The sequence below is a fragment of the Diabrotica virgifera genome, chromosome 9, assembly GCF_917563875.1.
Source record: "Diabrotica virgifera virgifera chromosome 9, PGI_DIABVI_V3a".
NCBI classification, from domain to species: domain Eukaryota; kingdom Metazoa; phylum Arthropoda; class Insecta; order Coleoptera; family Chrysomelidae; genus Diabrotica; species Diabrotica virgifera.
In genome coordinates this window covers 200,429,279-200,442,317 of record NC_065451.1, presented here as the reverse complement: position 1 = coordinate 200,442,317, position 13,039 = coordinate 200,429,279, and the positions used below count along the sequence as shown (strand labels likewise).

Here is a 13,039-nt window from a genome sequence, read left to right as displayed (position 1 = left end):
GAAAATGAAATTACAACTAGAGAAAACATACTAAAACAAATAGAAGAATTTCACACGGAACTTTACAGAACACATCAACAAGACGATGAAATGAGACCAGCACGGAAATTAGTAAAAAATGTTGGATCGGAAATAATGCCAAAAGTAACAATTTCAGAGGTAACTACAGCATTGGAAAACATGAAGAGAAATAAAGCTGTAGGAGAAGATAGGACTACCACAGATATATTAGAAGGAGGTAAGGAACTCATTGCAATTGTAACTAAGCTTATAGACAGTTGTTTACACCAGGGCAAAGTCCCTAAGAGCTGGAACAACTCTAAAGTAATCTTATTACTCAAGAAAGGTGATAATAGAAAGTTGTAAAACTACAGGCCCATCAGTCTACTGTCACACCTGTTTAAAATACTCAGCAAAGTCATAACTACCCGACTAACAAGGAAATTAGATGAATACCAACCATATGAACAGGCAGGTTTTAGAAAAGGCTATTCACCTGTTAACCACAAAAATACTAATAGAAAAATGTAACGAATACAAATTTCCAGTTTTTATAGCATTTGTAGACTACGAAAAAGCTTTCGACACTATAGAACACACGGCCGTAATAAACGCAATGCAAAATTGTAGAATAGACAGCTGATATATTAACTTAATAAAAGAAACTATGAACCAAGTTACAGCTACATACTACCTAAATGAAAATGAATACACGAACCCTGTACCATTAAACAGGGGAGTCAAACAGGGAGACACTCTAAACTGTTCACCTTAGTTTTGGAGGACGTGTTTAAAAATCTAAATTGGAAATATAAGGGAATAAACATCAATGGCCGCTACCTCAGTAATCTACGATCTGCGGATGACGTAATCCTGATATCTACTGACCTACAAGAACTGCAAAGCATGCTTTCAGAACTACACACAGAATCTTCTAAAATATGACTGAAAATGAATTTAAACAACACAAAAGTCATGCACTCCGAAGAAACCGTTACAAAAATAAACGACAAAGTTATAGAAAAAGTTGAAGAATATATTATCTATATTACAGCGCTACAGGCCTTGCAGCTTCCAAAAATTTAGTTATTATCCTCCATTTTCCCGGTCTCTTGCTTTCTGCTTCCAATCTCTCACGCCCATTTCTGACAAGTCTCGCTTTACTGCTCCAAGACATTTGTTCTTTGGACATCCTCTTCTTCCCCATTTCTCCTTCCTTCGGTATTGTTTTAACACTTTGGTTCTCTGTCATTTGTATAATGTAACCAAGCTCTTTGGGGTCGTACTTTTGTCGTAATTATTGGTTTTCCATGCATCCTCATTCTCATTATTTCTTCCTTTGTTCGTCTACTACAAATATTCTCTGCCGTCTGTATTCCTCTAAAGATGTTTCTGAGCACCTTTATTTCCTGAATGTTTATTTTCTTTTCTTATTCTTTCTTTCTTCTATTCTATCTCTATTCCAACTTTTGAGACTACAACCCGAAAGAGTTCATTTGAGCTGCATCCAAGCCATTCTCTGAGATTTCTTAGCCAGGACATTTTTCTCCTACCTTATGCTTTTAATGCTGCGCTTTCTTTATTTCTGGTTCATAATCCACGTCCATGTTTCGTTGGGAAACATCATGGATCTTATTACTGTCACAAAGACTAGCAATTTAGCTGTTATTGACATATTTTATCGCTCCCTGCATTGCTTCATTGCCATTAAAAAAATAATCGATTACGTCATCACGCTCAGATGGATGACGTCACTAGTATGGTGTATATACCAAAAAATATAATTTAAAAATACAACATCGCCCGTTCACGAAAAAATGAATTTATTCCATAAATTTGCCCCTCACTATATACTGTTAAATAATGTTTAGTGGTAAAGATTCTACGAACGGACTTATACAAATTAAACAATGAACTAAAATACGGTTGGATTAGACAATAGAATGTTTCTAAATAGTTTCCTAGAAAGAAACGACGGTAAACAATTTGTTTAGTTTTAGAATATAGGGTTTTTCTAGGATATAAGAAAACATTTAATTTTAATATCTCCTGGAAATTTGACAAGACAGAAAATTTGTATACAACACTAATTGTTCTTAAGAAATGAAAATAGGGATGTAATGTGTAGAGAGAATGTTTGTGATTGGCGAAGAGATGGATGGAGGGAGAACAGAGTGGTTGAGACTCAGATTGATGAAGGAAAAATATTTACTGTGTAATTAAGATCGGACGGGATCAGTCCAGTTTGAAGAATAGTAAGTTTGTGTAAAGTGGTGAATTTGGTGGCCGTGTAAGCAGATTCCTCTTGAGACGAAATCGTGATCGAGTCGAGAAGTACAATCTCCTCGTGTCCGAATAGATTCCAGTTTCTGTCTGGAACGAAAAGCCGGTTTGTATCAATTTTGCACAAGATATCGAACTGAGAGGAAAAATCTTAGAATTATAAAGATTGATATTGTTTACTAACTTGTGGTTAGTAAAAAAGACGTCGGCCCTATGCAACTAATTGTCAGTGATGAGTCAATAACAAAAGTTAACCATTTTAAATACCTAGGATGTTGGATAAACGAGACACTAAATCCGGATGAAGAAATTAAAACTCGTATAGAAATTGCAAGAGGAGCATTTATGAAACTTAGATCTATTCTGAGCAACTCTCAGCTGAACTTACAACTAAGAATCAAGTTCCTAAAATGTTATGTGTATCCTGTTTTACTATATGGATGTGAAACTTGGATCATGAAGGTTAACATGATGAACAAATTAGAAGCCTTTGAGATCTGGTCGTATCGTAGAATGCTCAGAATATCTTGGGTTCAACGCATTTCAAACAGAGAAGTCTTAAACAGAGTAGGTCAAGGCGAATGTGAGTTAATGAAGATGATAAAAAAGAGACAACTTGAATATCTGGGGCATATAATGAGAGGTAGCAGATACAGGATGCTGCAGTTAATACTCAATGGAAAGATCGACGGAAAAAGAGGAATTGGTCGAAAGAAATATTCATGGCTCCGAAATCTTCGTCAATGGACTGGCTTATCAGCAGTTCAATTGTTACATGCCGCACAAGATCGAGAACGATATCGGTAAATTGTTATGGAAGCTACTTACGCCTAAAAATTTGGGCACGGTACTTAAAGAAGAAGAAGATATTGTTTGTATCGAATCGGAGACTAAATACAGGAGAGGTTTCGAGCGAGTACTTTTTTTTTGTGAAACAGTTTGGAGGAGAAAGACCGTAGCAGCATCCGAGGAGCACGTGTGGGAGGACCGAGGACAACACAATCCATGAGAAGAAGTAAAGAAGATAAAAAAGGTTAGTCAGATTATTTGTGAAAAGGAGACAGTTTTTGTATAGTACATACCATATTTGTTTTTTGTCAATTTAACAGTTTTACAGCATAATTTATTCATTCATAAATTCATAGAAGATATAAGTAATCTGTTTAAAAGGTGAAAATTAAATTTTGTTTTTTTTTTATAATAATAAGAACAGTCTAACGAATCATTTAAATGAAATTTTGTTAAAAAAAAGGAGATAGCAGAATTAAAGATTAATTTATTAGATATGAAAATTTTACAACAGAATAAAGTTTTAGCATACATTTTAAATCTTATATTTATGGTATAGTACACACACTCAAAAATGTTTTGCATATTATCTGTAACGCCACTGAACGTTTCTCATTTGAAATTTTTTGCTCTGATTTTTTTTTGTCTACTAAAATAATGTATTTTATTGCTTGTTTTTTGTTTCTTAATCGTCGCAAAGATTCTCAGTATTCATATTGCGTTCATCAGTTTTCGAAAACCGATATTTGTAAAAATTGATTTGCGTTTTATTTAATTTGTAGTGAACAATATGAATAGACAAGTGATATCCGAGTTCAACAGAGTTAGAATCGTTACTTTGATTGAGGAAGGCCACACACAAGTCGACGTTGCTGTCTGGGTTGGAGTTAATCAGAGTGATGTGTCTCGGATTGTGAAAAAATATCGAGAGACGAATTCTGTTAGTGATCGTCCAAAAAGCGGAAGACCCAGAATTGCTAACAATGTCCAAGAACGCTTTTTAACGTTAACTACCCGGAGAAACCCCTCTATGACTGCCCCAGCTATTAGAAGAGAGCTCCAGCAAGCTCATATTATTGTAATTTGCGATCAGACTATTAGAAACAGGTTATATTTGGCGAAATTTATTTACAAGAAGACCATTGTTTGTACCAAAGCTTACATTAGAGCAGAAAAGGACTCGACTAGAATGGGCCAATGAACATTTACAATGGCATGAGAACAGATGGGGAAACGTGTTATTTTCTGATGAAACCAAAATTAGCCTTTTGTCGGATAATCGCCGAATTAGGATTTGGAGGAACCCAAATCGACAGGATAGACTTAAGCAAGCTGTCCAAGGAGTCCCATATCAAGGTGGCTTCATAATGTTTTGGGGCGGCATCATGCTAAATAATAAAACTCCTTTAATTCCTATTGTTGGTAACATGAATGGACAAATTTATATTGATACCATTCTTAGGCCTGTTGTACGCTTGTGGCGAGGAGCTGTTGGTCCAGAATTTATTTTTATGGACGACAATGCGCCTCCCCATCGTACGAGACATGTTGCAGATTTTTTAGAGACAGAAGATATCATCAGATTGCAATGGCCACCTTGCTCACCTGATCTCAATCCCATTGAGCACGGATGGGATATGCTCAAAACAAAAATTCAGTCCCTGCAACCACCCCCAAAGGACACTACAAAACCTTAGAATAGCAGCGATTGAAGAATGGGGCACCGTGGATCAGAACTACATTCATACAGTTATAAGAAGCATGAGACATCGCATTCAGTCTTGCGTTGATGCAAGAGGTGGAAATACGGCATATTAAGTATTAGTTCCTATATCTGTACAAATTTAAAAAATATATTTATAATACATATTATAAATAATAATAATAAATTGTTAATCCTTTAAATTTTGTTTATTGTTTTTTTTTTCAAAACATACACTTTTATATATATAATAAAGTATTTTGTTAAAAAAAATTAGATTTCACCAGATTTGGTGGATAATTTTGAAAATATTACATTATGCAAAATATTTTTGAGTGTGTGTATATGAATAAATAATATTTATAAAATTTATATGATTTTGAGCTTATTTATTTTCTCTGTTTTGTCCTGGTAAAGTAAGCAACGAGAAATACTAGAAGTCACAAAATAAAGGTGATACATTAAGATCTATTAGCCATGAGAATATTTTTAGTGGAAAGTTTTATTAAATTTTGATTTTGTTTCCATGAGTAGCAATTAAAATAATTAATTAATAGAATTAATAAGATGCTGATCAATCTCAGGACAGAGAGAAATTACAGACAAATTCAACAATACATAAATATTATATTCGCTTCACTTATTTCAAAACTCGAATTTCAGTTAACTCTGAAAAGAGACTTAAATTGTTGTGTCGCGTTATGGAAACTTTTCCTGTTATGGAAACTGGTAATCTATAAGAGTCACATATGTTTTCTGATATATACTGTAGCATCCAATTAATAATAACGAATCCCTTCTATATTTTGAAATCAATGTTTTTATAACATACTTTTAATTAAAAAAGTTTCTCTGTAACTTTTATCATTTTGTAATTTCCGTGCAATATTTTGTATAATACGGTGCATTCTATCGATACTTGATGAATATTTATTTCATAAAAAAATTGAGTTCAATGTAAGGTACTTACGTCATTCAAAATTATTTTTATATATAAGAAGAGATAAATCGATTTAAATATTTTTACATTAAATTACATATTTACAGGGATTAGAATCAAAATCAGAAGTAAAAATATTCGACAGCAACGTTGGATTAAAACAAAGTGGTGTCCTGAGCCCACTACCCTTTAATCTAGTACTAGATGACGTAATAAAAAAATGCAAACACAAATGGAGAAACTATAATGTAGGATACTGGAAGTTGAGAATGATACAAATAACAGAACTACGCTACGGAGACGACCTGGAGATCATTGGGGAGTCAGAAAAACAATTACAAGAAAATATAAACATACTGTATGAAGAGTTAAAAATCGGAAATATGAAAATAAACTAAGAAAAATAAAAAACAATGATAATTCTAAGACAAAAAGAAAAACATAAAATAGAAGTAGATGGCAAGCAACTTTAACAGGTAGATAAGTATTTGGGGTAATCATAAGCCGGATGGAAAATTAGAAGATGCAATAAATGAAAGAATTGCAAAGACTGGTAAGCTGTGCAATAATATCAAGAGTAACTTTTTAAATAAGAAAGAAATACCTAAGAATATAAAAACGGAAATAGCTAAAAAGGATTGTGAAACCCACTCTAATCTATGACTGCGAATCTTGGGTATTAACAAAAAGACAAAATGATAGACTAATAAGTAAAGAAATGAGATTTTTGAGAACAATAGACGGAAAACAAGGAAGGATAAAATTAGAAATCAAACATTTAGAGAAAATCTGAAAATACAGCCAGTTACAACAACTATCGAACAAGGACAACTTAGATGGCTCGGACATGTACTGAGCAGAGGAGAAGCAAAAATAGTAAGACAGATATATGAAGCGAAACATATGGGAAGAAAGAAGAGAGGAAGACCAAGAAAGACGTGGAAAGAAGAAGTGAGAGAAGCGGCCGACAAAAGAGGATTAAAATGGGAGGTAGCAAAAACATTGGCAATGGATAAAAGGAAATGGAAGAAAATGTGGAAGAAAACAACCGAGAACATAACTCCACAATTGTAAGTAAGTAGAATCAAAAGATTTTGCTGAATGGTGAAGAGATAAATCATTAGAGAGATTGAATCAGAACTCACAAGAATATTTGTAAAAACCATTTAAACATAAAAATTTTTAGTAAAACAGTGTTAACTATTATTAAGAAACCTATTTTAAAGGATGAAAGATAGATCAACAAAGGAGCTTGTTCGATCGTTTCAAATGATTTAAATACACAAAAGATTTTAAATTTGTACTTCACAGAGTAACTTTGATACAGTTTGAATTTGAAGCTCTTTTGTGGCGCGCTTTTCTTAAAATATAGCAAATATTATGGAAAAATCTTTTAAAATAAAACTAGAATTTTATTTTCCGTCAAAATGAAAATGCATTTTCGCGCCACGTAATATTCATATCAAATCATTTGTAGCTGGAATATTGTATGCACCACTCATTTTTACGGCGTTTAGCGGTTTTTTATTCTTGTATCAGGAGTTTTTCAAAGTTATTTATAAATTAAATATATGAAGTTGAATGGAATGTTTCTGTTAAGCTTTATAAACGGTCGCCTTTGTCGCATTTCCTCCCAAATGATTTTATGTCCATCGAATGTACACTAGATTTTTTTCTATTCGAAATAGACTGAAAAAAATATTGTGATGGTCAGTAAATGAACTCAGATTGCCGATCAAATTTAGCGTCGTAACCACTACAACTACATTAGCTTATATTATACTTTTGATTATACTTATACTTTTGTAGCTTGATAACTTCTAAATCGCTTAACTGATTTTGATCACTAAACATGAGTTTGAAACGTAATGACAAGTAGTACCTGATACATCCAAGGTCAAGTATGATAACTGAAGGTATTACAGGAATTATTGAGCTTGAAAACCCGTTGTTTCCCATAAGAAAATAGATTGGATCATATTAATTTATGAAGCCTATAACTTAAAAATTCGAATTTTCCCGGATGTGAGGTATACACCGTTAGACACGTCTAGAGTCCTTCTACAATCGCTTAGTTATTGGCGGAATTCGTAGGTTAAAATTTTGAGTAATTGTCGAAAAACCAAAATTTTCAAAGTTTAGTTTTTCAGTATTTCGGCTATACTGACCCTTGTGTATGTCCGATGCTGACCGCTTAGGCACCATTTGAAAGCTTAACTTAACACTATTGATTTGATATCGAACCGAAGATATATACCCCCCAAAAATATGCCGCTTTGTACCTACCAAGTCCTATTTAAAGCTGGCTTATGGGTGGTCAAAGGTCACAAATTGCACCGGTTCTGAATCGGCCCTGACCCCCTCTTGAAACACAGACAATAAATTCAGATCGGTGTAACTTTTCCAAATTCCACACACATACATACACACATACATACAAACATTTCCCCCCATTTAAATAGAAATTGAATAAAACTTCTTAGCTAGGTAACTTTTGAATGGTATAACCGATTTTCAAAATTAAACATGCGTTGTAAAGGTAATGATCAGTGCTATCAGAAGCCTCAAAGGTCGGACTTATATTTTCGAAAGTTTTGGGAATTTTTACGGACGAGAACGAAAAACAGACCCTAAATGGGAAGGGAAGTAAAATCCACACCCTTGGACCAAAATGGATGGTTGACATATGGATGGGCAAGTATTTTCCTATACTTTAAGATGAGATGTGGCCCCATTTTCAATTCAGTCAGATTTAGAAAATCGAAAATTTCGTGTATATATAGATAGTGTCGCATGTACGGGGGTTGTGCGCCACTGTTGAGAATTGCCGTTCACTGGGATAAAAATATTAGGTAAGTCAAAGTTTAAGGCTTTTACTTTCTGGTCAACACGGGTTGTGTTCAAAGGAGATTACAAAATTAATTTTAATACTTTAATAATGGGTCACTCAGTGCCCTTTAAGTTAATATTTGAAAAAATCTAATTTCAATTCCCTTTTGAGTCAAAAAGCTTTAATAAAACAAAATTTTGGTCGCGTCACGAGAGAGGTTCATTTCGGGAGATCAGAGTCTGCAAGGAAAACGGGCGGAAAGAGATGAAAGTGAACGTGAGGAAGAGATCAAAGCGCGAGGCCACGATCGGAAAATGTAGGCCCTGGGGACGGGCCTTGTACTTGTTTCCATTATATAATTTAATAAATTATCTACCCGATAGGTATTTCGTATTTTTACATTTTTATACCTGAGTGGTACAGTGGATAAATGGTTTGTGTTTTTTTAACTCTACTTTAAAAAGCGAATTTATGATATTTGAATAAAACTGCTGTATTTGCTATATAGTCCGTTCTTTAACGGTAAAATATTGCAAAACCTCTCAATTTTAAAGAACCGCTTGGATTGACATGAAATTTGGCATACACATAGCTAACAAGTCAAAGAAAAAAAGTGATATTGTGCCGATATGTGCTTTTGCCCTGGGGGTGGTTTTCACCCCCTCTTGGGGGTGAAAAAATATTCGTCCAAAGAAAGTCAGGAAATGGATAAACTGGCTAATTTTAAGTAACTTTTGTTCTATAGAGTTTTTTCACTAAGTCAATACTTTTCGAGTTATTTGGTAGTGAATATGTTCATTTTTTCAACAAAATAACCACGCTTGTAGACGGTTTTTCGCAAATAACTCAAATAGTAAGTATTTTGTCGAAAAAACATTCTTATTAAAAATATATCCTGTAAAAAATTAAAAAAAAATGGTGTATATATCACGTCTCTACACCTAGTAGAAGCAAAGTTATAGCTAATGAAAAATAGGTTCATATTCGTCAAATTCCAAATGGAATACTTTAACCTGAAATAACTAAAAATGAAGCACATTTCGGGGAAAACTCGTTATAACGCATTTAAAGTATTTAAAAAAGCTTCATTTTTGTTTTATAAAAAAAATTCTAGCATCAAAATGAAACAAGTTACGCTCAAAATAAAGTTAGTCCCTTTTGGTTTTGGTAAAAAAATCGAGAAAATCACCCCCTAATTAGTATCTTAAATGAACTTAATCATTACGAGTTCACAAGTTTATTGACTCGTGTATATATTGTTTATATGATCTGTAAGTTTCAACGGTCCAAAGTCCTTATTATTGAAAGGGTTGTAGTTAAAAGGGGTTGAACGAGTCACTGATCACGAATGTATGCAAATTTAAAAACACCAAATCTCAATCAATTTTTGTCTAAAAGAAAAACAAAAAAATACATGTTATTCAGAAAAGCGAATCTGACTTTTTTTGTTTTCAGAGATTTTTGGCATCTCTAACAATTTTTAAGTTATTTTGAAAAAAAAGCATATTTTTCAAAATTTAAATTTTTAAAAATTTTACTTTGAAACCCAATTTTTTTAAAAATAAGTACTTGAAATCGATGAAACTTACAGATCATATAAACACAACACAAGTAAAATAATTTGTGGAGCGGTAACGATTAATTTCATTTAAGTTGGTAATTAGGGGGTGGTCTTCCCGATTTTTTTTGCAAAAACAAAAGGGAACAACTTTATTTTTAGCGTAACTTGCTTAAATTTAATGCTATACCCTATTCCACGAACATACGCTTGTTTTGGATTACTTCGACAACGAATATTTTACTGTGCAAAATAAGAAGACCGAAAGTAAATTGCAAATTATATTGTTGTTTATTGGAATAATTATTAGCGCCATTTACTTTCGTACTTCTTATGTTGCACAGTAAAATATTCGTTGTCGAAGTAATCCAAAACAGGCGTATGTTCGTGGAATGGCCCATAGGAACTTTTTGTAAAAACAGAAATAAAGCTTTTTTTAAACACTTTAAAAAAGTTATAATGGGTTTTTCCCAAAAAGTGCTTAATTTTTTGGATATTTTACGTCGAAATATTCTATTTGAAATTTGGTGAATATGAATCTATTTTTCATTGGCTATAACTCTGGTTCTACGAGATCCAGAGACCTAACGCGTACACCATTTTTTTTACTTTTTTACAGGCTATATTTTTGTTAAGAACGTTTTTTCGACAAAATACTTACTTTTTGAGTTATTTGCGAAAAACCGTTTAAAAATGTGGTTATTTTGTTGAAAAATGAACATATTCACTCGCAAATAACTCGAAAAGTATTGACTTGGTGAAAAAGCTCTATAGAACAAAAGTTACTTAAAATTTGTCAGTTTACCCATTTCCGGACTTATTTTGGACATATATTTTTTTCGCCCCCAAGAAGGGGTGAAAGTCACCCCCAGGGCAAAAGCACACATCGGCACAATATCAGTTTTTCTTTGCAATGTAAGCTATACGTATGCCAAATTTCATGTCAATCCAAGCGGTTCTTTAAAATTTAGAGCAAAAACCGTGAAAGAATGGACTAATAGACCAGGGAGGATATGTGAAAAAGTGGCTGTTGGAAGGCTAGACCCCACGTATCTGAAATCATTTTTCAGTCGCAATTAATAAATATTTACAATAAGAAGGGACTGTGTACTTCCTTGAAATTATCGGCTGGGTATATCCCAGGAGAAAGTATAACGAAAGACAAATTATTTAAAAAAATGTTTTAATTCTTTTAAAAAACTTAGTGCCTAATTTTGTGAGAATTTTTAACATATTAATGAATGTGACTGAATGAATGTGACTGAATAAACTAAGAAACTTAAAAAAAGAAAAGAAAATTCGATGGCCTAGATCCTGTATTGGTCAAAGTGGATCAAAATTATTACTGTTTTTATTGTCTGGCACCACAATCGGAAAATGTAGGCCCTGGGGACGGGCCTTGTACTTGTTTCCATGATATAATTTAATAAATCTATCCGATAGGTATTTCGTATTTTTCCATTTTTATACCTGAGTGGTACAGTGGGTAAATAATTTGTGTTCTTTTAACTCTACTTTAAAAAGCGATTTTATGACATTTGAATAAAACTGCTGTATTTGTTATAGACCAGGGAAGATATGTGAAAAAGTGACTGTTGGAAGGCTTGTAAATAGACCCCACGTATCTGAAATTGGTTATCAATCGCAATTAATAAATTTTATAATTCCCTGGGTCTGTGTACTTCCCTGAAATTATCGGCTGGGTATATCTCAGGTGAAAGTATATTGATAGACAAATTATTTTACAAACATGTTTTAATTTCTTTAGAAATATTATTGATTAATTTTGTGAAAATTTTTAACATATTGGCGGGCCTTGATAAGGCGATGTCTTGTCAAAATGTCTGAATAAACTAAGCAACTTAAAAAAAGAAAAGAAAATTCGAAGGCCTAGATCCTGTATTGGTCAAAGTGGATCAAAATCGGTGCTGGTTTTATTATCTAGCACCACGATCGGAAAATGTAGGCCCTGGGGACAGAACCCTTGTACTTGTTTCCATTATATAATTTAATAAATTATCTATCCGATAGGTATTTCGTATTTTTCCATTTATATACCTGAGTGGTACAGTGGGTAAATGGTTTGTGTTCTTTTAACTCTACTTTAAAAAGCGAATTTATGACATTTGAATAAAACTGCTGTATTTGTTATAGACCAGGAAGGATGTGCGAAAAAGTGACTGTTGGAAGGCTTGTAAATAGACCCCACGTATCTGAAATTAATTATCAACCGCAATTAATAAATATTTACAACAAGAAGGGTCTGTGTACTTCCCTAAAATTATCGGCTGGATATATCCCAAGTAAAAGTATAATGATAGACAAATTATTTTAAATAATGTTTTAATTCTTTTAGAAAAATTAGTGAATAATTTTGTGAGAATTTTTAACATATTGGCGGATTGTCTAGCACCAAGATTGGAAAATGTAGGCCCTGCGGACGGGCCGCGTACTTGTTTCCATTATATAATTTAATAAATTATCTATCCGATAGGTATTTCGTATTTTTCCATTTTTATACCTGAGTGGTACAGTGAGTAAATGGTTTGTATTCTTTTAACTTTACTTTAAAAAGCGAATTTATGACATTTGAATAAAACTGCTGTATTTGTTATAGACCAGGGAGGATATGTGAAAAGTGACTATTGGAAGGCTAGACCCCACGTATCTGAAATTATTTATCAGTCGCAATTAATAAATATTTACAATAAGACGGGTCTGTGTACTTCCTTGAAATTATCGGCAGGGTATATCCCAGGTGAAAGTATAACCATAGACAAATTATTTAAAAAAAATATTTTAATTTTTAATTCTTTTAGAAAAATTAGTGACTATTTTTGTGAGAATTTTTAACATACTGGCGGGCCTTGATAAGGCGATGTCTTGTCAAAATGTCTGAATAAACTAAGAAACTTAAAATAAGAAAAGAAAATTCGA

At 32.9% G+C, this 13,039-nt stretch overlaps 1 protein-coding gene across 1 annotated transcript; it reads left to right on the top strand.

Moving 5' to 3' along the window:
• Positions 1 to 3,862: 3,862 nt before the first annotated feature.
• LOC126891605 (uncharacterized) lies at positions 3,863 to 4,273 on the top strand. Its single transcript, XM_050660787.1, has one exon. The coding sequence runs from the start codon at positions 3,863 to 3,865 to the stop codon at positions 4,271 to 4,273; it is 411 nt and encodes a 136-aa protein (XP_050516744.1).
• The last annotated feature ends 8,766 nt before the right edge of the window (positions 4,274 to 13,039 follow it).

Coding starts and splice junctions, on each gene's coding strand:
- LOC126891605 (XM_050660787.1), top strand. CDS start 3,863: ATGAATAGACAAGTGATATCCGAGTTCAACAGAGTTAGAATCGTTACT.